This window comes from Poecilia reticulata, chromosome 14 (assembly GCF_904066995.2).
Source record: "Poecilia reticulata chromosome 14, P_reticulata-male-v2, whole genome shotgun sequence".
Classification (NCBI taxonomy): Eukaryota; Metazoa; Chordata; class Actinopteri; order Cyprinodontiformes; family Poeciliidae; genus Poecilia; species Poecilia reticulata.
In genome coordinates, this window is record NC_088843.1 from 8,927,756 (window position 1) to 8,954,237 (window position 26,482).

The 26,482-nt window shown below is 38.9% G+C and overlaps 1 protein-coding gene across 12 annotated transcripts in view; it reads right to left on the reverse strand.

Moving 5' to 3' along the window:
* Positions 1–26,482, reverse strand: part of nrxn2a (neurexin 2a) — a 182,094-nt gene that overhangs the window by 132,350 nt on the left and 23,262 nt on the right. For all 12 annotated transcript variants that reach the window (XM_081615817.1, XM_081615826.1, XM_081615822.1 and 9 more), the window contains exons 2-3: positions 4,385–5,478; positions 2,253–2,273 (exon numbers count right to left, since the gene is read on the reverse strand). In XM_081615817.1, the coding sequence (XP_081471943.1) occupies positions 2,253–2,273; positions 4,385–5,087 (724 nt within the window). In that variant the 5' untranslated portion in view covers positions 5,088–5,478. The remainder of the gene's footprint in view (positions 1–2,252; positions 2,274–4,384; positions 5,479–26,482) is intronic.

Sequence of the window (26,482 nt, forward strand, 5' to 3'; positions counted from 1 at the left end):
GCAGGCTCCGGCGCGGCCTTTGTGGGGACAGATCAATGCGAGCCCGCGTGCCGCATAATGCAGACGGACAACTCAGAGGACTCACCTGCTAATCCGAGAGGTTTTCACCATCTTAGAGCAGCTCCTCAGACAAATAAAGACTACTCCTGTGCCACTTAAAAACACACAGCAAAGACCAAATATAGCATTTGGGTTACCATCTTTGTCATCTCTGTTGGGAGTAGGCGATTTAGGTAATGCATAGATCGGTCTATTTCAGCTGATGCAAGGGCAACAGAGAAGACTGGCTCCTTCTCACAGGCTGGTGTGAAGGACAGAAAAGAGGCATCTGGTGAATGTGTGTTTTTTTTTTTTCCCCACTCTTGTCAGTGTTGTTTCCATGCGTTCTGCAATGGGGGATTGTTTCCGTGTCAAGCTTTAATCCAATAAACATTCTGATGTGCTCTTTTTTTTTTGCGCATGTCATTTGATATTCCTTGCAATTTAGCTGTAAGCAGAGTCCTGACATCTTTGCTCACATTAGTAATGATTAATGCTTGTTTTTGCAATTTGTGCTGAGATGAAACCCATTAAATGTTGCTTAAAAATAAAAATCACATATCTCTGTGACTAAGTCTTCAAAGCAGCAGAGAATCTACACTAAGGCAACCATCGCCACACATTCTGTTCTCATGCTTTTTGAGCTCCACGCACCTGCAGAGCTTTGCTGAAGTGTCCGTAGCACTTCAACATTTTCACATTTTATCACATTACAACCACCTGCTTCTGTATATGTTGATGAGATTTGATAGGCCAACACAAAGCACTGCATAAATGCAAAGTTGAAAGAAAACCATACATGTTTTTCTTAAATTTCTCATAAAAATCTGAATAATTAAAAAATAAAAAAAGTTACTTTGTCTCAGTATCCCTGAATAAAGACCAGGGAACTTTAAGAGCTGCATTCGCGTTTGTGAGGCTATGACTGTATGCACTGACATACAGTCATAGCTATAATTGCTTAATAGACTGCAGATAATTTCAATGGCTTCTTTTAACCATTATTATTACAAACTATTTTTTACTTAATATTGCCCATTCCTAAGATCTCTGCTACTCTACACAAAGGTTGACTCAATGTACCAGATTCATTCTGAAGGCACTTGGCTATGCTAGCTTTTATTTAGAGTAACCCTACATAAAATAAAATCAAGGCCAGAGTGTTTTGGTTTTAGTTTGTGAAACAATGTAGAAATGTTGCAGCGTTTCTTTTCTGCTTTAGAACAATTTTTTACTTTGTATTTGTAACGTGACAAAATGGGAAAACATTCAAAAGGTATGAATTTTTTTGTCTATTTTGTCGTCATATGGCAAACTGTGTGTGCCAGAGGTAGGACTTCAGAAAACAGGTGTGTGTATGGGTTTGGCATCTTGTGTAAGCTACAGTGATTTATAACGTGCACCAGAGCAGCACACCTCATACTGGTCTCCTGAGTCCGTTGGCTGCCCTTTCACCAGAACCGTGAGTCCTTACTGGGGGGGAGATGGATGTATCTCTCCAATGTCGACTAAACAAATCTCCCAACTCACGCTCAATCTTCATTTCAGCTCGGTATGCGCACCTCATTAGAAACCAAAATGTAGTCAGTAGAAGTAGCACAAGATTTTTTTTCTTCTCCCCCTTCATGAAAAGAAAAACCATCTTTCTAAATCTTATTACACACAAGTTGATTGTTAAGGTTTCAGTGATCAGTCATGTTGAGTTAAGTAATTTTGAGTCTAATACTGCACACATACTGACCTCAGCACTTAATGGCACACTATACAAAGCAAACCGTATAACAGTAATTAAAATGTGAAAAATATGCCCTGCAGAGGCAGAAAAAAGAAGGATTCATAAATAATTGAACTGCAACTCTGCACTGTCATTTGCTCCTTTATGGAGTTTGTGAATGTTGTCCATATTGTGTGACACCCACGCACTCTGCAGACCTTTAGTCACCTTGAGCGCGCTGATTATGTACACAATGAGCGTTCAGCACATTAGGCGCTTTTCCCTTTTCGTGACCCTGTGACCGGCAATAGTATGTCTCAGCTCAGCTTAATTTGTTGGATGTTGGAACTGCAGTCCAAACTGAAAATAACAACCTTATAATAACCAAACACACTCTCTCACACAGTCATGCTAAGGTGATATCCTTTGCAAATTAGAACATCACCATAAAACAGGCCACGTTCTCCGTTCGCACTCATTATCAGATGCATTTCCTTACCTTCGACTTCTCTCTGGACAGCTGCAGGGGAACAAAGAGCAGAAAACTGACGTTTACAATGTTGACAACAGAATAATACATGAAATGTGCATAGCAAACCATGGATACACCGTGCTATGTTATATATGTTCTTGCTGTTGCTCTGAATAAGAAAATGCATGCTGGCTAAAACAATTCAGGCTTGCGGGGTGGGGTGTGATTTTTTTTTTTGCCCATTATATTCACAGCAATAGAATGAATGCCCTTTAATGGAGGCATTGTATCACATCTGTGGCCCATAAATGAATTTCAGACAATCACTGTTAAATTAAAAGGACTGCAGTTTGGGGATCTTTAGTATTTTAGACAATAAAGAAACCCTGCGGTTGGACCGCATGGTTTCCACGTCAGTCATATTTTTAATGACTAACATTCATAAAACAGCAAACCTTAAGTGCAGAGTGGAAAGTATATTCCGCATTTACACGTTCCGCTCCGAGCTGCAGGAGATTAAGAGCTCACTTTATAATGCTAAATTCTTTGCTCAGCGTTTTCCAGAAGAAGGAAATGACATCCATTTTGGGAGGCCTGTTAGATGTCTGAGCATTTAAAAAAGAAGAAGAAGAAGAAGAAGAGGAAGAAGAAGAAGAAAAGATGCAACCACCGATCACATTAGACGGCTTAAATCCTCTGTCTTGTGAAGATAACTGCTTCACCGAGCAGCCTGTGAGCACTGCTGGAGCATACTTTGTCTTGGATTGCTGTTAAGTGGGCTTTATTGATTATCCCCAGGAGCTCAATGAGAGTTTGAACTATATGTTTAGAAGGGGATATTAATAACATATTGGTACCATTTATGGGCCAAACAAATGCATCTGATGGTAGCATCTGCCGTTTAGTGCAAAAGAATTACAAACGTCGGCTCCAGTCAGAAGTCTGCATGCGCCCATCAGGGGCGTGTTTGTCATGTTCACATAACAAACCACTCTCTCTCTTTTTTTTTCCCAGGGTGGAGTGAATACTAAACATATGTACATCTTCAATGATTTTTAATTGAGGAGTTTCTCTAATCCACATAATCAAAATAATATATGCATGTCTGCTAAAATTTGGCTGGTTCCCTCTTTGGAGCAACAAGTTTAGAGCACAATTCGGCTTGAATATTTTACAATTCTCTGAGGCAGAAAAGGTAGAGATTGTTAAAATGAGTTGATTTCCAAGCACAAAGCCACCTGCATCCAACATTGTGGATCTCCACATGATTTACCTGCATAAATAAGGGTAAACTTAAAAAGAAGATTATATAGAAAACCAAAGAATGGTGGCAGCTTTACTGTATCAAACCATTTTTACTGATAGTTGTGGACAGATGAGGTGAAAGGTCAATCTTGCCTCATCTCAGCAGTTGCCTGAGTTGGAGCAACTAACCCAAACATTTGTAAAAACTGGTTTGGTCGGGAAAAGTCTTCCCAAAACTCTAACCTCAAACCTGTCTGAGGTTAGAGCTGACTCCATACCAGAGAGGAAACCAATTTCTAAGAGCTGCAGCAATCAGAATTATATCGCTGCTTAATTCCTTTTTAAAAATATTCCTTAAAAAATGAACACTAAACAAACATTGTGCTTGCATGTAAATATTTGAGCATTTTTGAAGAAAAATGTGAATAAACAAATATAATTTGTTAAAGTTGTTTGTATAATCACTCCACCTTTGGAAAAAAAGACCTCAAACTAAAAGTCCAAACTATCATCATAAGGATAATGTAAACAATGATCCAGTCAGCAAAACTAAAGACAAAAACAAGAATAATTCTGAAACACAGCATGTCAACATGATTTATGAGTTGCCCAATATGAAATCAGTGTGTTTTGTCTTTAGGCTGTGACAGATCAAGTGCATCTGTATAATAGAACTGAAGATTACAATTTATTTTCCTGGAGCAGATGTACCGTTTGAACATTTGGTAATTTTCAGCAGCTGTTGGCAAACTTATGAGGGACTCAGATTAATAATTGTGTGAGCCTTAAATTAATAGATTTGCTATGAATTTTAAAACAGCGTCTGGTCTTGCTTACTGAATGAAACTCCATCTAGCCTGTAAATCTTTTCACACATCTTGCAGAAAGAAGAAAGAAGATTGGAGTTTACACACCTTCTTGGCAGTACCTTCCTCTATAGCTGGTATTGATACATTCACAGAGGACCTCTCCTTGGCTGACAGAGCACAGGCCTTGGTTGCTGCAGGGCGAGTATGCATCACATATGTACTCCAAATCAGTGTGCACGGCTTGACCGTCCAGCAGCACAGGCAGAGCATCTCCCACTTTCAAATTGGTTATAAAGCCCTGGAACGGGGGCTCGTACTTGACGGTGCTCGACGTCAGAGCGGAGAGACGCACATCGGGTGAGATCCCACCGACGTACAAGTCGCTGGCCACAACCATCTCTTTCCTCTTGGACTTCACCTCGGCCACTTTCTCCTCGTTGTCCAGCATTAATCGGGTCTCCCTGTAGTTGCGGGTGAGGAGGACTCTGTGCCAACGCTGGTCACTGACGTACGTCTCCGTGTGGAGGGAGGCCGGCTCTGCGCAGTGGATGGTGAATCGCATCTGAAGCCTCCCCTCTGCGATCAGGAGCTCCAAGAAGTCGCAGTTCCCGCCGTCATCCAGGTAGAGGACCAGGGCTTTGGTGATGTTGGTCTTCAGAATAAAGCTCAGCTCGCCGGTCGACTTAGCGTCCCACTGAGCATAGCGAGTCCACTGACCCGGTACCCCTTCGTATTCCAAGGCTACTCCTGCTAACACTAAACACGCTAAAAACAAAAACCAGGAAACCTTGCGTTTACAGCTGCCCATGATGGTTTCTCTCTGCTTCCTATTGTTGGCGCCTGTGTGTTCACCAATTTAATCAGGGAATGTTATATAACGTCTATAATATTTTTGAAGTCACCATAAAATAGGCGAAAGGAAAAAAAAATAAGACTCAAACTCCTATGTGCAGCACAGTTTGTTCAGCACTGACTGCCTATCCTGATCTGTTTTTGCCATCTCTTGACAATCGAGGCGCATCTACTTTTCATCTGAGGAAGAGAACAAACAATGCGAGCGATCCACAGTACTGTGTGCTTCCTCGTCTTCGCCATCCAGTGACTTGGCCTCCATCCAGCACTGCTCCTGTCAGTTCTCCATGGGTTAGCTAGGCATGCAGCCTAGGTACAGCCTCCACTCTGCTCAGCATCCCAATATCCTAAAACATGAAAGAAGAATGTGTAATGAATTGCTGGAAGCATTATGAGCCTCTGATTGCACAAAAAAAGGTAAATAATCTGCATTCATTACCAATACCGTGGCAAATGAATTACAAAAATCTAACAAATTATTAAGGAGGGAGATATGGAGATCAGGGTAATGTATTCAGAAATCAGCATTTAGAAGCTCTTAAGGGCAACTTTTAAAAACAAAGATTTTGACTAGTGAAAAGATGTTTTCCACTAGTAATGGGTTCTCTAAAATCTGGCAGCCTACCATATCCCCTCACAATCAAGCAAACGGAGAAAGCAGCTAAAGTCAACTAATTTCTAAAACGATAGTGGGACGTTTGAAAATTACCCACAAAAATATGTTGGCACAACATAAAGGCTGAGTAACTTGAAAAATATTAAGCCCCTAACAGGTTTCCTCCTGGCACTCAAAGAAAGAAGGTACAAATGAGCAAAACAAGTCGGTAAATAAATAAGAAAAGTTGAAAAAAAAGTTTTTCTGTCGACACGAAAAGGATTGCCATACTGCTATCAAATATTGTACTTAGCAACAATCTTTTAGAATAATGTCCCACTGAAGTAACCCCTGACCCCACTTTAACACCAGAACAAATCATTAACCAATATTACTCCGTTTCACAAGTTTTCCTAATATTGTACAGTCCTACACAACAGTACACAAGTTTGATCCATTTACCGTTTATCTTTGTCCTGGTGACATGGGGAGCTCATCTGCACCTGTGTGACTCGCCCAATGTGAAGCCTTGGCTACACCTTCATCACACACACAATGGCTAGGCAGTACTTCAATTAGCCTAACTTACTTTCCCACTTTTGGCACAAGAGATATTGGCTTCAACAAAAAGGAGATCAGCAAAGTGCCAAAATAAGGTGAGATCACACCATTGCTCCATCTCATGCAAAAAGGGATACAGTATCAAAGAATCCAAATTTTAAAAATGTACCATGTGCAGGCTCGTGTACTTTAGATTCAAATGTGCATCTAAAGTCGCTGGCAGATTGAGTGAAACTGTAAGTTATTTAGTCTGTAGTTTTGTGTTGTAACACTGACATGACGTAGTAGTGTTAGGATGGGAATGATAAAATGGGAGCAGACTGGGTACAACAATGCTACAACTCATAAAATAAGTAGAACTTTAGATTCTACGTGAATGATTCCTTCTCGTCCCAGAATATTTACGTTTTAGCAAGAGAATAAACAAACAGTAAGTATGGAGTGTACAGAATACACAGCTTGGTAGAGCTCACTACCCAAAAATGCCTTAAATCTATTATAATAAGATAAAAGAGCAAACCACTCGTATGATCCAATTAAGCGATTAAACACAAAATCGACAGCCACAATCTATTACGGCTTTCACAAAAGAATGGAACAGTTGTAGATATTCATGATTCCTCCAGAATACATTAGCTCACACAGTCCCGTTCAAATTAGAGTATAATTTATTTCGGGCATTTAATTCCTTTTATAAACATTCAAGAATATCTGCAGCTACTGGGGCTTCTTCTTATCAATCAGAGCAAACTGATGCCAAAATTGGCTTCCTAGGGGGAAAAGAAAAATTTAAACGGATAAAAGAAGTGCAGCAGAGATTTCTTGACAAGATCAAGCCAAATTTCTTACCAAAGTATCAGATTGCTGTAGGCTGAAAAAACTTACTGACAGACAAGTTTATCAAGGGAACAGCTGCATCGAGGAAGGTCATAAAAGCTGACACTTTCCTTGCAGAATGAATTGCTATTTGTCAGGGTCACGCACGGTGTGGGAAATACCATTTCTGATACAGCCGAGGTTCGTATTGATTTTGAAAAACAACGCATTGGTCGTTTTGTGCACGCTGAAATAAGGAGGGCTGCGGCACCTTTCAGGTTTAAAGCATCGTCGCATGTCGATCCTTCTCCAGCCTGTACTCGTTAAAATGAGCAAGTGGTATAAAAATTCAAACACGAAGGCAGGACAAACACATTTTCTTTACAGCAAGAAGACTGTGCAACAGCTCAAGCCCGTTTATGATTCCGCATGTCACATTTTCTGTGGGGTTTTTACAGTAATAATCCTCTATCTTTTTAACAGCCAGTTCCATCAACATGGAGACACAGCTAAGCTAATAGAGACAGCGATTCCCCACAAGAGCTCGGAGAGGCAACTCGGTCAATGTCAATTGTCTACAAATGTAAAAAAAAAAAAAAAAAAATCTAATCCTTATCCAGCAAACCAGCTGAATCTAGCTCATATAGGAACTGTGGGCCTTGTCATCTTTAATGTTTGAAAGGAATTTTATAGTAAACTCTTCAGAAACCAAGGCTTTTTTAAAAAAAAAAACACAAAGTATTACTTCACATTATATTTATTCGGTTTATGATGACTGTTTAAAGACGGCTTTAAATGAAATGTCCAATGCAAACAAAAAACAAAAAAAGAAAAAATCTACAGAAAGCTTCTAAAACATCATATAGATGCAGCAGAATCTAAAGTGTCTTTCTTTGTGTTTGTGGAGCCTGTTACGTTACAAAACTGCGACAACTTAACAGCAGCACTTGTAAAATGGCCCTGAGCCTTCTGTACATCTAATGGCTTTTCTCACTGGATAACATCCAGTTTTTTCATTAAAAGCAGCAGGCCAATTACAGATCATGAGCACAATGGGCTCTAGCATTTATCCGGGGTTGTAAATTAATGTCATTAAATTGGAGACCTGTGCCCAAAACAATAACACAGCCAAATGTGCATCTCTATCTTCTGCCAACCGAAAAGCCCCGAAAACATGAATTTTATCCATTCAGCCTGCTGGTTTTTCTTCTTAAATTGCATAAAAGACTAATAGAAACAGAACATCTACAAAATAAAATATGCCTGGTAACACTTTACAATGGAAAACTTTATTCACACGGAGGCTCTCAAAATTACACACACACCCTTTGTGAAAAGTGTGTGCACGTTTCATCGCTTCAAAGGTTTGCGCCCATAAAATGGGACGTTTATCCTGTAAAATTCAACAGAAAACCAAATAAACCCTTTGAAACGGGGGAAAAACTATAAAAATTAATCATATAAATTTGCACATTTTGATGGTGATTTTGATGCCACATCTTAACTCAGTGACCTTAGCCCACTCTTCCTTGCAACATATCTCAGTTTTTATTAATTTCATCTTTATCATCAGCTTTCCAGCATTTTTTGTCATAGGTGAGACTTAAGAAACTCCAGGATAATTTCTTTGGGTGGCAATAATTCTGCCTGACAACCACATTTCTCAGCTTAGGAACCTTAAGATCACCTACAGAACGTAACCAGTGCATGCTGGAAATGTCTGCAGCTACCGCACTGTTGCTAAAACAATGGTTGCCAGGGAAGATGCCACAGGAGATTGTCTTTAAAACAATCTTAGATAAATCTCCAGTTTCTGTAATGTCATTGATAACCCAATTTGCCCAATTATTTAATGAGTCTTTATTGAGCCGCGGTATATAAATGCCATGCATCTTCTCCAGGCTAACATCTCATTGAGATCCGTCAGATCATCTGCGCCCAGTACTAACTGTGCTGTTTCTCTGATTTTACTGTTTGAGTCAAATGAACGTTGTTCTTTTATTCTATGAACTACTGACAACATTTCTCCAAAATCCCAACCAAAAATGTAGCATTCATTTGCAGGTTAATGGTCAAATTAATGAAAAAGATGAAGTGCTTTCAGACCTCAAATAGTGCAAAGAAAACAAGTTTATATTAATTTAGAAACAATACTGATGTTTTAACTCAGGAAGAGTACAGAAATCAATATTTGGTGGAATAACCAGGAGGTTTTCAATGGGGTTCAATGCAGTGTTGTTTTTTTCTTTTCCTCCAGAACTGTATATAGTTCAAATTGAGGACAGTGGTGATTTTTATCCATAGTAAGACACTAACAACACAATAGGAGAGCAGGGCTGGGTACCATCATGTATTATTAAACCCTGGCAACTCCGCTGAACTGCACTGTACACCCATTAACCAACTAAAACATTTACATAACAAACATTAAGAGTAATATTAAATGCATTCCATGGTAAATACTGATCGTGCGTCGTTCATATTTTAAAGCTTGCATAAAAAAAACTAAGCAGCTCACAAACAGCATTGTCCCATTACATTTATTTGGCTAGTCAAAATTAGACTTTATTTATATATTTTATGGAAAATTAAGAATCCTAATTTTTTATTTTCACAAATACAGTGAAGGTTTCATAAAGCAAGAATGAGGTTAAAGGATTCTAAAGTAAGGTTTATTAAAAACCCCAGTAACAATTATTTTAAATTAATGAATTCAAAACAGAGAAATTGAAAACAATACATTGAACAAATTTTAAAAATGTGATTCAAGAAGCATCAAAGTGACAGAGTTAGCTGAATGCATGTCTATATAAAAGCACCTTCAGATGCTATTTAAAAGAGTCATTAGTCTCTGTGAATCCAACAGTTAGAGGAAACGCTTTCCAAAGTGTCGGTGCAACTGATTCAAAAGACCAACACTGAAGAGTTGAACACAGAGTGCATGAAACCATCAGCAACCTTTGGCTGGTAAACATAAGACCGTCAAGAGGAAGTTCCTGGTAGGTTTGAGATTGAGGAGCTTTTCACCTAAATGTTTGCGCAGGAATATTAAACTTTAAAATTGCCAGGCAACAAGTGGAGTGAAGTCAAAATAGGAGTGAAAGTGGTTTGTTTATTTGTGCAAGTTAAAATTTTTGCTGTTGCTTTTTTTTTTTAACCTCAATAAATTAAAATCTTAAAAAAAGAAATTATAAAAAAAAGAATTTGAGTAACCCAGTAAAACCAAAAGCAAGGCTAATGATTTACAGGTCAGGTTTTGACAACAGCTGCCTTAGTAGGTTTATTGCTCAACTGGGAAAAGCAATCTTGAATTGCTTGAATTGCAATTAGAAAAAGAAATGAGTGTGAGATTGACTTCTTTCGACACTCTTTTCAATGCTTTTGTATCAAATTACCTCATATTTCATCAAAGTATTTAAGATTTTGGAGTCTGATGAACAAAAAAAAAACTTTCCTGAAGCTAAAGAGAGAATATTCTCTGTTTCTCTTTCACACACTATGCAAAAGTCATGCATATGCAAGAAAGATGAAAAACATAATAGAGCATCTGCACAAAAGAGAAATCAAAACTTTACTTTAGTAATAATAGCCTGTCTTTAAACTTGAAACGTTTGCTATTTTAATTCCTGTTTGGAACTAAATATTAATGTGAAGCTCTGAATGGGATTGAATCTATTTTTGTGTTTTCTGTGCTGCTTTTAAAAAGTAAAAAAAATATCACTATCTACAGTAACAAATGCAGTTTAAGTACCGTAATAGTAACAAAAAGTTGTCTACTCACCACAAGGACCTTGGAGATTTTATGTTCAGCTTTATTTTAGTCCATCCTGATGTTTTCTGTGTATTCCAGCAGCCATCTCTCCTCACAGCTGCACCCAGTTTTTGATCAACCATATTTTCCATGTTCAGCAATCGACTCTGCAGCTAAATATCTCTCACTTGGTCAAATCATTGTGTTCCCACCAGTCTGTTTCCTGGTGTTCCCATAGCCATGTAATAATTTTGGCCTTAGATTTTGAAAATCACTCTTTAATTTTGTTTATTTTCACCTGCCTGCTCTCTCCTTGCATTTGGGTCCTGCGCTTCATCATTTCATGACAAAGTCTAAAAAGGTTTTTCAAATGAAGCTTTTATTTCAGAATTTTTACAGCTTATGTAAATGAATTAGCAGAAATAACTCAAGAATTGTTGCCAAATAAGTGTTTTATACACTTATTTTAAAACTACAAGTAGGATTTCCATGTAATCACAAAGTTACTCTATTGCAGTTTTATATTAAATTGCTTTTACATAAATCTTAATGCTTTTAAAAGCAAACTTAGCTGTTTTTTCTCCCTTTAAAGCAGCAACATACATTTTATAGATAATAAAAACAATAAAGTCTGCTCGGTCAATTTTATGATAAACGTAGCAAAAATTTACAAGCAAAGATTTTAACACTGCTAAAGAGCAGGTTATAGGAATTTATAATCCTGGAGGCTCTCTCTGTACAGCTGCACACGGCTGGACAACCATGTCATAAAAACTGTATGAGTCATGCTACACGAGCAAAAAAAACAGAAAAAAAAACAATCTAGTCAATATGGACACTGCAACAGATTTGCTAGGTTTGTTATATGTTATATGTTTGTTATATGTCACATTTATATATATATATATATATGAGACATTCATGATGATAATAGTTATGACACGTCTCAAGAATGCGATATCATAGATACTGCTGTCCGACAACAACCATTAATCTCAGGCTGTTGCTACTGGCCACGAAAATGTAGCCGTATAATACATCAAAATCTCAAGGAAGCTCAAAATTTCTACCAATTAAACATAATCTTACCAATCGATACATTCTCTTAAACAGATCCAACCACAATCCTTAAGAGTATCGTATTGCACAGGAGATTAAGAATGGATGAGCTGCTGCTGAAGCTCAGAGGTAACCAGAGGAAGGGCCCAGGGGTCAGCAATTACTGATTGTACGTGTTGGTTCCCCACAGAGTGAGTGTTGCAGGGAATAGCACCGAACCATTTTTCTTGATTCTACAAGCTGACATCAAACAACGGGGATCGTGGCGCAAGGTTCGCCATGTTCCTGATCCTCAGCAGCGTGTCAGTAAACACAGTGGTGATCTTAAAGACTCCCTGCGTGGAATCAACTTAGCAAACAGGTTAAAGAGCAGAGCAGGAGGTGGACTGTGAAGTGGCTAAAAAAAATAAAATAAAACAGCTCAGAGATGCAGAAATGTGCCTGAGAGATCTTACAACAGTACAGAACATATTTTCTTTATAAATAGTTTGTGTGACACAGCAGATACCGTAACATGTATGTAATGCTGCGGCACTGTTTAAAATGCATTAGTGAGTTTGACTTAATCATATATGGCGTCTGCGCCTGCTTGTCACGGAGGCATCTTCAAACACTGCGATGTAGACAGTGTTCTGTTGCAGACACAGCTCAAGGTCTTCTTGTCTTACAGCTTGCCTTCCTTGCACGGATTGGTTTCTATTTAATGCTTAAATAAACTGCACATGCTCTGAAGCTATTCTTTTAAACCAACGTTTATCCAAGCACATTAGGCTTCCAATAGGAAGAAGAATTTAGCATTTGAACCCAATCTTCCTCGTGGCTATTTTTTCTCCAGCTGTTTAGCTTTGCTGCTTTCATCCATCTTTTTTTTTCTATTAGAGGACCAGAGGGGGCTAAATATCCAGTCATTCTCTAAATGGGGCCTGTGAGAGCGTGGATGCATTTCCAATAGGCCCCTATAGGAGCAAATGGGAGAAAAACTGCACTCAATATGCATGCCCAATCTTCAAAAGGTATGGGCGTGTCATGGCTTTGTGCACAGAGTGAGAGTTGGGCGGCAAGCAATGACTTCCCTCTACGCCTCTGTGATCTTTTACCCCCTCAATCTTCGGCGTCGCTGTCTGTGCGATGCTAGCAGCAAAATAGGGCATGTCTTTGGATATTAATTACCGCCATGAATCACAAACATCTAATGAAGTATTCATGACATTTGGGAGCTGCATTTGAGCAGAAGATTCCCTGGGTGTAAGAAGTCGCTCCAGCATGCGGAAATGTTCAAGGAAATACCTGTTGGAGGGGGGAGGGACGACTCTTCAATTTACTCTCAATTAATGTTTTGTTTTTTTTATTTATATCATTAGGAGGAGCTTTTTTATAGCTTTGCTCCAATAATTGGACAAATAAGAGTCACGAAACTGTGTATGTTTCACCCGTTGAATTTGTTTTCATAGATTCGATAGATACACACCTGCAGTTTTTGTTCATAACTGTCCAAGTTTCATAATTTTTATATTGAAAGAAACTGATTTGGAAAACATGTTTCTTCTGCCTGATTTTGTTATTTTGTATTTATGTTACTTACATGAATTATGCTTATTTTTGTTGCTAGTAAAATTTCCCGATAACATTACATTTTGGTCCATCTGATCATGTAATTTTGAAATATTAAATGATTGTTTTGTTCAGGGGACAAGGGTGTACAGAAAATGGATGGATGGATGTTTTGTTCAGTTACTCAATAGCCTTTTCACCAAATACCATATTACTCTTGAGTAATTTCTTGGATGGCTACAATTTATTTTTACACAAGTAAAAATATTCTGAAATAATGCTTCTCTTACTTGAGTACAATTTTTCGGTACTCTACTCTCACACCTGATATGCCCTCACTGTACAATTCCTACTTAACAGCAAATCAGCCAATTACAAGGCAGCAACTCAAAACCTTTGGTCATTGTGACGAGCTGAATAAAACTTAATACTCAGGAAAAAAGAGGATTTAAATGTCTGACCGTCACATGGTGGTTGGTGCCAGACAGGTCTCCAACAAGCTCTTGAGTTTACAAAGAATATTCAAAAAAGGAAAAAGAATACACAGTGTGTGGCAGTTATGTGAACAAGAATCCCTTATTGGTGCCAGGGGAGAAGAGGCAGGCTGGTTTAACATGGTGGGAATTAAACATTAACAGAAAGGGTGCCACTGCTGACAGCTAAAAACAAGAAGCTGAGGCTACAAGTCGCAGAGGCTCACCATGATTGGAGAAAAGCATATTGGAAAAAATGTTGGCTGGTCCAATTAATCTTGATTTTAGCTGTGACTTTCAGATAGTTGAGTCAGAAAATACGATAGAAAACAGGAAGACCTGGATCAATCCTGCTTTGTATCAATGTTTTAGGCTGCTGGTGGTGGTAAGATGATACAATCGTACACAGGGCTTTCTCTGTCATGGGTCCTAAGTTATGGAACGACTTGCCTTTGCAGGTTAGAGAGGCCCCTTCACTGTCCACTTTTAAAGCTCGTCTTAAAACCCATCTATTTTACTTGGCTTTCAACTCCAGTGGGATCTAGTTTTAAATTGTATGTTTGTTTGTTTTTAAACTGTAAGTTTTTTTGTTGTGTTTTAATGTACAGCACTTTGTATCAGCTGTGGTTGTTTTAAAGTGCTCTATAAATAAAGTTGGTATGGTATGGTATGGTTTTCTTGGCACTCCTTTATGTTTACAGCATGTTGATCAGTAAAATGTATGCACTATTTCAGGACCAAAGGCAAAAAAGGCCATCAAACTCTCCAAATATATAACTGAGTGTAAGGTTTTGGTTTTTTCTCTGTGTTAATTTAGGTTTTTGTGTCGTTTTCAGCGTCACCGTGCTGTGATGCAATTAACTCCTGATTGTCTCCCTCTGTATTTAAACCCACCTGTGCTCCTTGTCCTTTGTCAGGTTCTCATCTTGTTTGCCGTCAAGTCTGTCTTTTGGTTTAATCAGTTGCTACCAGCACTGAGCATTTTTGTGTCTGCTCATCTGTGCCACCTGGATTTTGGATTCCATCACCATTAAAATCATTACTTCTTCATTTCAACCTGGGTCTACAGCATCTTCCTCACTGCCTCTCGCCACACCGTCTGACACCGAGAAGCCTACCAGACATTGCACCTAAGCCGTCCTTTGCAATTTCACTTGATATAGCCATTTATTTGATTGTATCTGGCCTATCTAGTTTACTTTAAGGCTCTTTACACAGTCAAATCATTTGAATCAACAGACCTGTATAAACCCGGTACTGTCAATCCATGTTCAGAGCCGAAGAAGCTTTTAGAAGTAGGGGTAAAAAAATCTACCAGAAACAAAAAAAGGAAGTAGATTTCAATTTAAGCATTTATGGACATCTGATAACCTGTGCTGTCTTCACACTTCATTCGTCAGCCAAGCTATCTTTTTTTTTTTTTGCCAAATGGAGAGCCACTGAGTCACAAAAATGTTTGTTTTTTCTGTCAATCAGACTATGAAAGACCAACTAGGTCAGCATGTTGGGTAGTGCTGTTGCATGGCAGACAAAAAGGGCTGGAACTGGAAGATTTTCACGCTCTACAAACCTGTAAGTCTACCATGTATCGGTATGCACAGTCTACACCCAGGAAAACACTAAGAACTTTTTAAAATACCCTTTTCCCCACTAGTTTTGTAAGAACCGTGCGAACCCTATAAATTTCATGCATTTGAAGTACTGAACTAAATGACCTCCTGGTAAAAACAAAAGTAGATATATACACACACGTTTTAATCAAAGCGAACCTCTTTCATGCTGTAAATCTGACCTGAATTACCAGCAAAACTGGCAGATCACAGGCCTGTCTGCTTCCAAGGATGGGTCGCAAACTATGGGAGACTTCTAATTTCAAACCACAAAAGCACAACATGGCTGCTTGCGTACGGATACCTCTCTAGCACAGAAATTCCCTTTATTGGTCTCTCAATTCTCAATCTTGAATATTAAATGTTGACTTAGTCAAAATACTTTCATATTTGCATAGCTAGTTTGGCTAGAGCAGTGTTTTTCAACCTTTATTGAGCCCAGGTACATTGTTTTAATTGAAAAAATCACGAGGCACACCACCAACCAAAAGTGTAAACAAAGATACTCTGTGGCCACCTATATTACATATATAGTCTTTCGTATCAAAGTGTCTTGAATAGGAATCAAATACACAAAAATTTATTTTTATCATATTTTACATTTCTTATTTCAAATTGCACTTAACATGTCCACTTCAAAAATACACCTGAACAGAGCCACAACACTGTCATGCAACACGTGTGTGATGCATGACAGTAGTAACATTCATGCATCACTAATTCTCGTTTTAATGTAAAATGCTCTGCACCTACTGCCATCTAGTGGTAAGAAAATTACATGATTACGCCGCTAGTCACTACTACAGCAAAGACACTCAAAGATGGCATTATTTGCAGGTAATTAATTCGTTTTCAAAATATCTTGTAAGACCAACTACTGTATTTTCCGGTCTATGAGCGCACCATACTATAAACCATACCTTCAATTTTTTTTAACCCCCCGGGAAACTTGCATATATCAGCCGCACCGGGCTACAGGCCGCTGGTATCTCTGCCGCTCTCGGGTTCCCATAAGGACCCAGCAGAGGGCTGCGTCCTAATAACTGCTGTATATATTAAGGACGCAGTTCTCCGCCTCCAAATCCGGTTTTGTTCACTCCGAGTTTACGTGCAGCGGCTTTATTTCCCTCCTGTCCTGCCATATCAATACTCCTCAACTTAGAAGCTGCATCATACGAGTTTGAAACCATTTCTCCGTCGTGCCTGCTGCTAGCATGTGCTTGTTCTAAATGAAAATTAGTGCGTTCTTCTTTGATTTCCAATTTTGACTTCCAATGATTCACTTCCTGCTAAAGAGCCCCCTGGTGGTTGAAGGAAAATCCACCGAAATGCCGCACCAGGCTACAAGCAGCATGGTTCAAAGCTTAGGAAAAAAGTAGCAGCTTATAGACCGGAAAATATGGTAGGTAAAATTGGATAATTTTCACGGCACACCTGACGATCACTCACGGTACACTAGTGTACCGCGCCACAGTGGTTGAAAAACACTGGGCTAGAGTGGAGTTCAGTAAAACAAGAACTCCACAAAGAAGCCGTGATGTTACAGTCACACACTGACATTCTATTGGCTTAAATCGTTACTAGGCAGATTTGCAAGAGCAAAAATAATCCACGAGGAGACAAGAGAAACCTCAGAGGCGTTTTGAGCACAAGGAGTAGCACACAGGTGATGGAAATATTTGTGCCAGAGGTTTTAAATCTGAGAGCAGAAATGCTGAAAGGTGTATTTGGAAGCAAGCCAAGTGGACCTGAGCGAGAGCGCAGAGTTTTTTCTCAGTACATCTTAAATTGAAAATAAGGAATCCTGCACTCAAAATGAAAATACCAACGTGAGAAAGAACATCACAATAATGTTATCCATTTTCTTCTACAGCTCAGTATACGGTTATGATTCCAAACCAAGCAGTGTTTGTCATAATTTATCTACATCTAGACGAATACCCTCACTCTTTGGGTTCCACTCCAATCTAAACCTGAGCTTTCTCTAATGTCAAAAACGAATATTTGCAAGCCGCTGTCACAGATATTTGGACATTTATGCAAAGTTCCGAGGATGACTATCATAACACTAATGAATATTCATCAACCTTAAATATGTAAGCGCAAAATCTGCTGTGCTAAAGTGAAAGTTTATAAATAGGATGTGCATACAAATGGGAGCGAGCAAAAGGCGGCAGAGGGAGGAGGTTGGGAGGAGGGGGGGGGGACTTGTCACTCAGGCACTGATAATGCCTGGGGAGCTACAGCAAAGTCACAAGGACTGCACCCGTCCTCCACCCTGCAGCAACCAGGACGAGCCACAGAAGGTTGCTCAGCTGTGTGGGGTCGCTCTAACAAGCTGCTACCTCAGTCTGGCCTGGCTGAAGCTTTTCACTCTGCTTACAGGCGGCCTCAGCGAGCTGAGGCTGCCTTTGTTACAACAAATTCCTCCCGTGTCTGATTGTGTCAGTGAGTCCATGGCGGATCTCCGCCAGCTGTCACAAGGACTTTCTTCCTTTCAACTGTGAGGGAATTTATCCTCTTATGTCATTTGACTTTACATCAACGTTCTGTCATTGTGTAAAGTTCTGTACACAAAGATCTATCTTTGTGTACAGTTAATGTGATAAAGTGTATTGTTATAAAAATGAAGCATTGTTTGCACAGGCGCAAGACGCCGTTTCTCCAGTGCAGAAAATCCATCCATCCATCCATCCATCCATTTTCTTACACCCTTGTCCCTCAGTGGGGTCGGGAGGGGTGCTGGTGCCTATCTCCAGCTAGCGTACCGGGCGAGAGGCAGGGTTCACCCTGGACAGGTCCAGTGCAGAAAATGAGAAATTCAAATCTTCAAAGAGAAACTCAAATACTTTTAAAGATGCTGAACACTATAACTAAACATGGGAACACAATTAGTCAGCATTAAGTCAGAAGATCAGATTTTGAAGAGCTACGTTTGTTTCATAAACCTCTTATTTTATTTAAAGAAGATCTAAATTCACAAGCATGTTCCACTGAGAACTAATCAATGTCACCACTACGCAATTTCTGTCAAGTTGAAAAGCATTTATTAGGGCTATGATGAGATCCTGTGGCATGAGATCATGAGATATTAAAACACAAGTATGCTTGTCAAAGGGAGGTCTGTCTTGTCAAGAAGTGCCATCCAGCTGATGTAACGAGTAGATTAATAGTGTCAGTTTTATAGCTACTATCTTAGCATTTAAATTTGACACTCAAAGCTTAGTTTGAAGTAAGGAACAGTTGCATCCTGGTTAGGTTACCTCAGTATTCCACCTCCATCACAGTACTGAATATCTGCCTTGCATTTGTTTTTGCAATTCTGTGTCGAACTTCAAAGTATATAGTAAATGTGGCACCATCATTGTATTTCTGAACACCCGATAGAGCAGCATATGCTGTGAACTCAAGCTAGCCCAGGTGGGAACAGATTTTTGTGGACATGTTGGAACATTTTGCAGCATCAGTGTCAACACTATGACACACGACATTGCGATGAAAAAGAATTTGTTTTGTAAATGACAATAATACCTCAATAAGATGATATTATCATGATATTTTCATGTCATGATAAGATATGCAGACGCTCTGTCTGTAATAGTGAAGATTAGCTTTAGCACACCAAATGTGTGTCTAATGTGATGGGGAAGCTGCAATTATTTTTTAAAAATATTTTGTTAATTATTTGACCGTGTCAAGGCGATCAAACTACACATGGAGCAAAGGCCTTTCAGCCCAAGATGGTCTATCCAAAACAAAAACAGGGTTCTCTCAGTAAATGTTACAAAGTTCAAAGCAGATGACAAACAAAACAGGGCGCATCATAAGCAACACAATTACTTAATATACAGTATGTGATGTTACTGGTGATGTTTTGCTTCACTTGATTGCATTCTGAGACACATACTGTAAAAAGGATTTTTTTTTTTTTCGATATGTCAACATACATGCTAATTTTAATATTTCAGTAATGAATGTGACAGTTTTTGAAAAAACAAAATCATTACGGGTCACCCTTTTGTCAGGCCATAAGGTGTAGATTTGAACAAGGCCGATTCAGTTCACATGTTTTCTCAACGTAAACGATCCCTGACTGAACAATACGGTCGATTGTGTTCAAGGACAATTTCCACAGCAGATGTGCTCCTTAAAGTGAAGGTAGCACAAAAGGAGAAAAAGATCTTGCAAAAACAAAGTGCAAGTTTTTCTACAGCTCTAGAGTAAATGAGTTGTAAAACTAAAATAAACTCGGAAACAAACAACAACAAGGGGCACTTTGACAGAAAGTTTAGATGAACTGCTATAAAATCAGACTCTAAAACACGCTTGGTTTCCACAGAAGACGTTTTGCCTTTTCGGAGCACAGATTTACTGAGTGACATGAATGATGGCTTGGTTCCTTTCAGTGCCCCAGTAATCCTTGGCAATCAACCTCTAATTAATTAGCGGACCAGTCTATTTCCTGCTAAGACATGTCAAAATGTCTGCCATGAAACAGATTTAGGGTGCCAGTGCTTCTGTGAGGCTTTGCTAAGACACAAATGCAAAGCAATTCACAATCTTAAAATGTTTCACTAGCTCTTTTTTAATTTGTGCAAAATGTACTGAGACAATATAAGAAAGCATATATTGGGTCATGAAAATTTAAGTTTAATTCAGATGTGTTAAATGCATGTTACAAAAATAAAATAAAAAAAGAAATCTGTTGAGTCCATATTGCGCTCTCTTTAGTAAAAACATTTCATTTTGTTTTCTTCTGTCGTATACATGATACCTTGAACATGACTACAGTTTCAATAAATTAAGAATTTCAGCCATGTTTTTACTTCTGTGTGGAGAATTCAAGATTTATGCAGTTCTATTCATCCAGGCACTCAGTCAGGTCAGCAAAAAAATTTGCAATACTTGCCATCGGTCTTGTTTGTTTTATTTTGTGATGTGTGTCGAGCCGTAATTAGAAGACTGTTTGTTTTCCTAGTGCTTTTTTCCACATATTCCCCACTGCATTGACAGTTTTCCGCTGAGAAGGATACCTCTTCAAACAACAGAAATTAATAACCCTGAATATATTTCACTATTCGCTGCTTTATTTGAAGTCTACATCCTAAATGTTGGAGAAAGCTAATATTTTATGACTGAACTCCATTTTTCTGTCGCGTTAAAAACCAAGTGAATTTTTTTGACAATCATTTCTTAAACTTTTTGCTCAAGTTTAACCTAGACACTAAATCTGAGGACATTTTCAGCCATTGTTTACCATTTCAACCTGCCGGAGCCAGAGGACGGCATCAATTATTTGCATTTCGGTCCCTTGATGGCTGCATTTTTTATGTCTGAAAGGAGCATTCTAAGGAAAAGATACTGCACAAAGTCTTGGCGAGACAGAAAAACGGTCACTTTATCAAAAGAAGGTTAATGAGCATGCGTATGCATGTTGTTACTGCTACAATTTCTTCCACACGGCTCCTTTTTTTAAAATTTATCGGCAGTAACAGTGCGCTAGTGATAATGTTTTTATAATTTGGAGTTAATTGTTCAGCAGTTTTTCCCATAAGAAAGTGCATCAGACACTAAGACGATCTCTCTCCTCCCGCATTACTTTTGTCACATAAACCCATGTTGTGTGCTGTAATTTGCTCAGTAAATACCTGCCTGCTGTTTTTATATCTGTGCTGTTCTCGATAGCAAAGATCCACATTTTCCACAGTGCATGTCAGTGTCCCATCTTCTAATGTATGTCACGTTGCAAACAACACTCTCTCATCTTCCTCCAGCTTTATGAATCTTACATTTTATTCCTTTTGCCTTTTCCTCAGTACTCAGTCTTTTTTTGGAGCCAGCTTCATTGGAGTAACTTAATCTTTTATGATGGGCCTGCACTTACCCATAGTGCCTGGTGTAACTTAAAACTTTAATTACAGATACAACGGATCTAGTATTTGTCTTTCTTTTGCTCTCCATTGCTGGGAATGCACCTTGCTTAAGAAAAAGACTGGTGGGAGAGAGTTAAGCTCTAAAGCACAGACGACTGATGCTTCACATGCAGCTGCTTTTTTTGTGTTTTTTTGCAACTAAAAATCTAAACAAGCAAAAACATAAAAAAATATATATACTATTTTGATGCATTTAGAAAAGGATAAGTATTTTTAAAACACGTTTTATTGAGATGTGAGCAGTGAGTAAAAAATGGTATGGTGTTCTCACTTTTCAAGTTGATCTTTTAAAAAATGTTTTCGAAATCTGTATTCTATATATGAGGACATAAAATGGGTATTTCTGTTGCCACAAAACTCTCCCCAAGTGTAACTATATCCTTTGACAATGTCAATATGAGAAATAAAAGGAGAGTTCAATATCAGCACAAAGACAATAAAGATTTTAACTGCTATAGATCCATCACCATAAAACACACGGTGCCTCACAGATAGCCATCATCCACAGATTTTAATTCACACAGAAAAAGTGTAATTACGGACCAATCATTTGGTACATCAACGTATAGATTAGGTTGTGGAAATTGGGAGTTTTACAGTCGGTACAAACAGAAATAAATAATACGAGCTGGAGAAAATACCTTCCAGCTTCATTTATCCCTTCATCAATAAAATCCCAAATCATAACACCATCTCTTTTTTTAATTAAGTTTCATTTCTGAAATATGTTTATTAGTATGTTCATGAAATCTTTTACTAACACTAGTTATTTGATGCATCTTGTTTGTACTTTACACTCTAAGGATGTTTTTCTTTTCATAGTTACATTTTTGTCCTCTTGCTTCCTTAAATTATATGTCAAAACAGACGCATAATTTTTTGTAAATATGAATGATTTGAAACTTTTCAGCCAGTAAGAAGCAAAGTAAGGGGCTTTTCAGACTTGGAGCTGAAATGCATTTGAAATGATCCAATTACGAGAGAACAGCAATCAAAGAATTGAAGAGAAAAATTATCTGAACACTTATCAGTGAATTTGGAAAGAAATTAGTTAAAATAGAAAATAGTAATGGATTAAACGTTTAAGTGCTGGTGAGCAGTAATGTAGGAGTGAAATATAGTTTTTTCAGCTTTTATATCCTTTAGCTTGTGTCTTCTACTTACATAAGTGCACTCACCAAGGAGGTAACATTAAATATTAATTAGGCAAACAGGAAAGTATGTTTAAATAAAAAAAAAAAATCACAATTATTTTGTTTGATATTTAAATACGTATTCTTCCTCTTGATTTGTCACTATATCCTTTGGCTTTGGAAAAACATTACATTTATTGCACTTGTGGCCAAAAACTCTTCCTAATATTTATTTTTCTCAAATTCACTGTTTTTGGAGTCAAAATAAAATCAAAGCCCTCCCCCTCCCCCTATCACAAATCCTAACCGGAGGAAAATGTAGCATGTGAACATATTTGCATGCACCAGCACCAGAAATAAAAGAGGCTCTGAGGTTGAAGCAAAGTTATAGAGGAAATCTACTTTTTACTGATCACCACCAGCACATTCCAGAAATCCCCACTGATCCCTGTAAAATCCAATTCAGTTTTAGTTTTTACACCTTTTGTCCATCTTAAATATAACATGTCAGTAGGAGGTGCATTAGAATTGGCGGTGTGCACATTTTTTGTTACCTTTGAACAAATGCGGTGCTGCTATGTTCCCACTATTTTTCCTTTTTGTGGGAAGATAAGTTGGCTAGCTGCTGGCAGTCTCTTCATATCTGCTGTCCAGACATGGGAGCGTTATCGGTTGTCTCATCTAACTCTCAGCAAGACACAAAATAGCAAAAGCCCTTTTCAAAGCACTGAACTTTTGCTTTGTGATGCAGCATTGGGATTTCAGTTAAATAAAAATGGCTTGGGAGAATAAAACATTTGATATTCGGTTCAAAAGATTTATGATTGTTTTTTATTATAGTGACTTATTATTATTATAAAGCTGTCAATATGGTCATAAAACAAACAATTTTTGTATCATATTTGTGTTTTTCCTGTATCAACTGGATTTTTAAAATACTTTTTACTTCAGTAGCAAGCTTAAGAAATATCTCAACCTGTCTCCCACCCAACACCAAAATCAGCTTCACTGCCAAACATGCACTTTTCAGCTGATTGTTTGGCATGTAACCCGCTCTTATTCTGAAATGTGTGCCATTTAAATAAACAGAAGACCTCGTGGAGTGATCAATATTTGCTACCACAATTTTTATCTCAAATATACAGAAAGCGCAGGCTAGAATATTGACTTTAACTGTAAACGATCATGTCAACCATTTTCTGAGAATCTGTGATCATGCTCCTGTATTTTTCCTCACATACTGCCAATTTGTCTCACAGAGGAAGCACTGACACATTTAGACACAAATACACACACCAAAGGAAAAAAAAAATCTGTGGTTTTTTTACAGCACTCCTCGATGCGAGTTGGATAAATATAAGCAGATCTTGTGTCAGGCGGAACATCCAGTTTAAAGGTTCTGTCAGCTCAGTGGAATCCTGCACAGGCCGTACATGCCGAGCTCATGTCAACAGAACACAGGCTTCCATTTTCTCTGTGGTACAAGACATTATAACAGCTGACACTTTCACAAACCAGCAAGCCAGGTAATTAGGTAACTAAATACGTAACACTCGCTACAAGCATAAACATGGTACTGCGCACAATGCCCTCATTAAGTGAATGTAAATGTAGGCGTAGTAATGATACAATGCACGCACATCTGCTCCCTGCATAGCTGTAACTGTGGCGTTTGAAAAACCTTCCTCAGAAATGGCATTTGGTTGGATACCCACAGCAAGAAGAAAAAAGTGATTTCAACGACAACACGGCAGGCATCGTGCAGCTTGTTCGCCTGCACGTTGCAAATGAGCCTGCCTCGCTGTCTGTGTCCAACCCAGCAGGATCAGAGCACCACCCTTATCACACACTGAGGTGGAGGTTGAGTTAACAGAGGCTCGGCTCAGGCACGAAACCCTCCCAAGCATCATTAGACAGATTTTTGTCCTGGCACACCATCAAGCTGAAATTCCTCCATTAACATTTGACGGTGTGGGTAAGAGGGAATCGGAACACGACCGTGTCTGAAGAGAAATATTTGTTTTAGCGAGCTTAGTGAAGACTAAAATTCTCTGCTTGACACCCACTTCAGCATGTGATGGCAGGCATGATGCGTGTGAGAATGAGTATGGAGGTATGAAGTGCTATTTTGTCGGGGTGTGACGCTACATCAAGCTAACTGCACAAAACCACGTCTGATGTTGGTTTCATGAGAATGAGAGAAGACGTTTAAAAAAAAAAAAAAGAACACCCCTTTTGTTCTCAAACAAAACAAAGGTTTCATATGTCTTAATGTGTGTTTCAAAGAATCTCTGTTCAGTATAGGATGAATCAGTTCAGGTTTCACTGCTGTAAGCGTTTTAGATTTGAACTACAAATGACCAAACGCAGTCCTGGCTCCAAAAAAAAGTGCTGATACAAGCAGTTAGATGTTAACTTTAGCAAGGAAGAAATACAGTCTTATTAGTATGGATATAGTCCATACTAATAAGTATATAGATATAGTCTAATTTGAATCAGACTTTTTCTAACTTGATGATATATATATATATATATATATATATATATATATATATATATATATATATATATATATATATATATAAATTCCCTTCTCACGGTGGTCTGTTTCATCCTCTGAGCTCGGGTCCTCTACCAGAGGCCTGGGAGCTTGAGGGTTCTGCGCAGTATCTTGGCTGTGCCTAGAACTGCACATTTCTGGACTGAGATGTCTGATGTTGTTCCTGGGATCTGTTTGAGCCACTGCTCCAGTTTGGGGGTGACTGCCCCGAGGGCCCCGATGACCACAGGCACCACTGTGGTCTTCACCTTCCAGGTCTTTTCCAGTTCCTCACTGAGGCCCTGGTATTTCTCCAATTTCTCATGCTCCTTTTTCCTGATGTTGTAGTCACTTGGTATTGCTACATCCACCACAACGGCTTTCCTCTGTTCTTCATCCACCACCACAATGTCCGGTTGGTTCGCCATTACCATCTTGTCTGTCTGGATCTGGAAGTCCCACAGGATCTTAGCTCGGTCATTCTCCACCACTTTTGGGGGTGTTCCCCACTTTGATCTCGGGGCTTCCAGTCCATATTCTGCACAGATGTTCCTGTACACTATGCCCGCCACTTGGTTATGTCGTTCCATGTACGCTTTCCCTGCCAGCATCTTGCACCCTGCTATTATGTGCTGGACTGTCTCAGGGGCCTCTTTGCACAACCTACACCTTGGGTCTTGTCTGGTGTGGTAGATCTGAGCCTCTATTGCTCTGGTGTTTAGGGCCTGTTCCTGGGCGGCCAGGATGAGAGCCTCTGTGCTGTCCTTGAGTCCAGCTTTCTCCAGCCATTGATAGGTTTTCCTGACATCAGCCACTTCAGTTATTTGTCGGTGGTACATCCCATGTAGGGGCTTGTCCTCCCATGATGGTACTTCCAGCACCTTGTCTTCTGTTCCCCTTTGCCTGAGACATTCGCTGAGCACATCGTCCGTTGAGGCTTTGTCCTTGATGTATTTATGGATCTTGGATGTTTCATCCTGGACAGTGGCTCTCACACTCACTAGTCCTCTGCCTCCTTCCTTACGGCTCGTGTACAGTCTCAGGGTGCTGGATTTGGGGTGGAATCCTCCATGCATGGAATATTATATATATATATATATATATATATATATACTTTAACTTCACCAGCAAAAGAAATGTACTTGCAAAAGTGGTGACCTTCTGGAAACCCAAGCCAAAGCAATCAGCCCTAGATCAGGTCAAGCAGCTTTTAGCCAATCAAATTATGCTCCTTCGATCACATGTCAAACAGTTATCAGTTAGCTGATAACCGTTAGAGACTCACCTCTAACCCAGCCAAATGCACTGGTGTCAGGTGACCAAAGGAGCA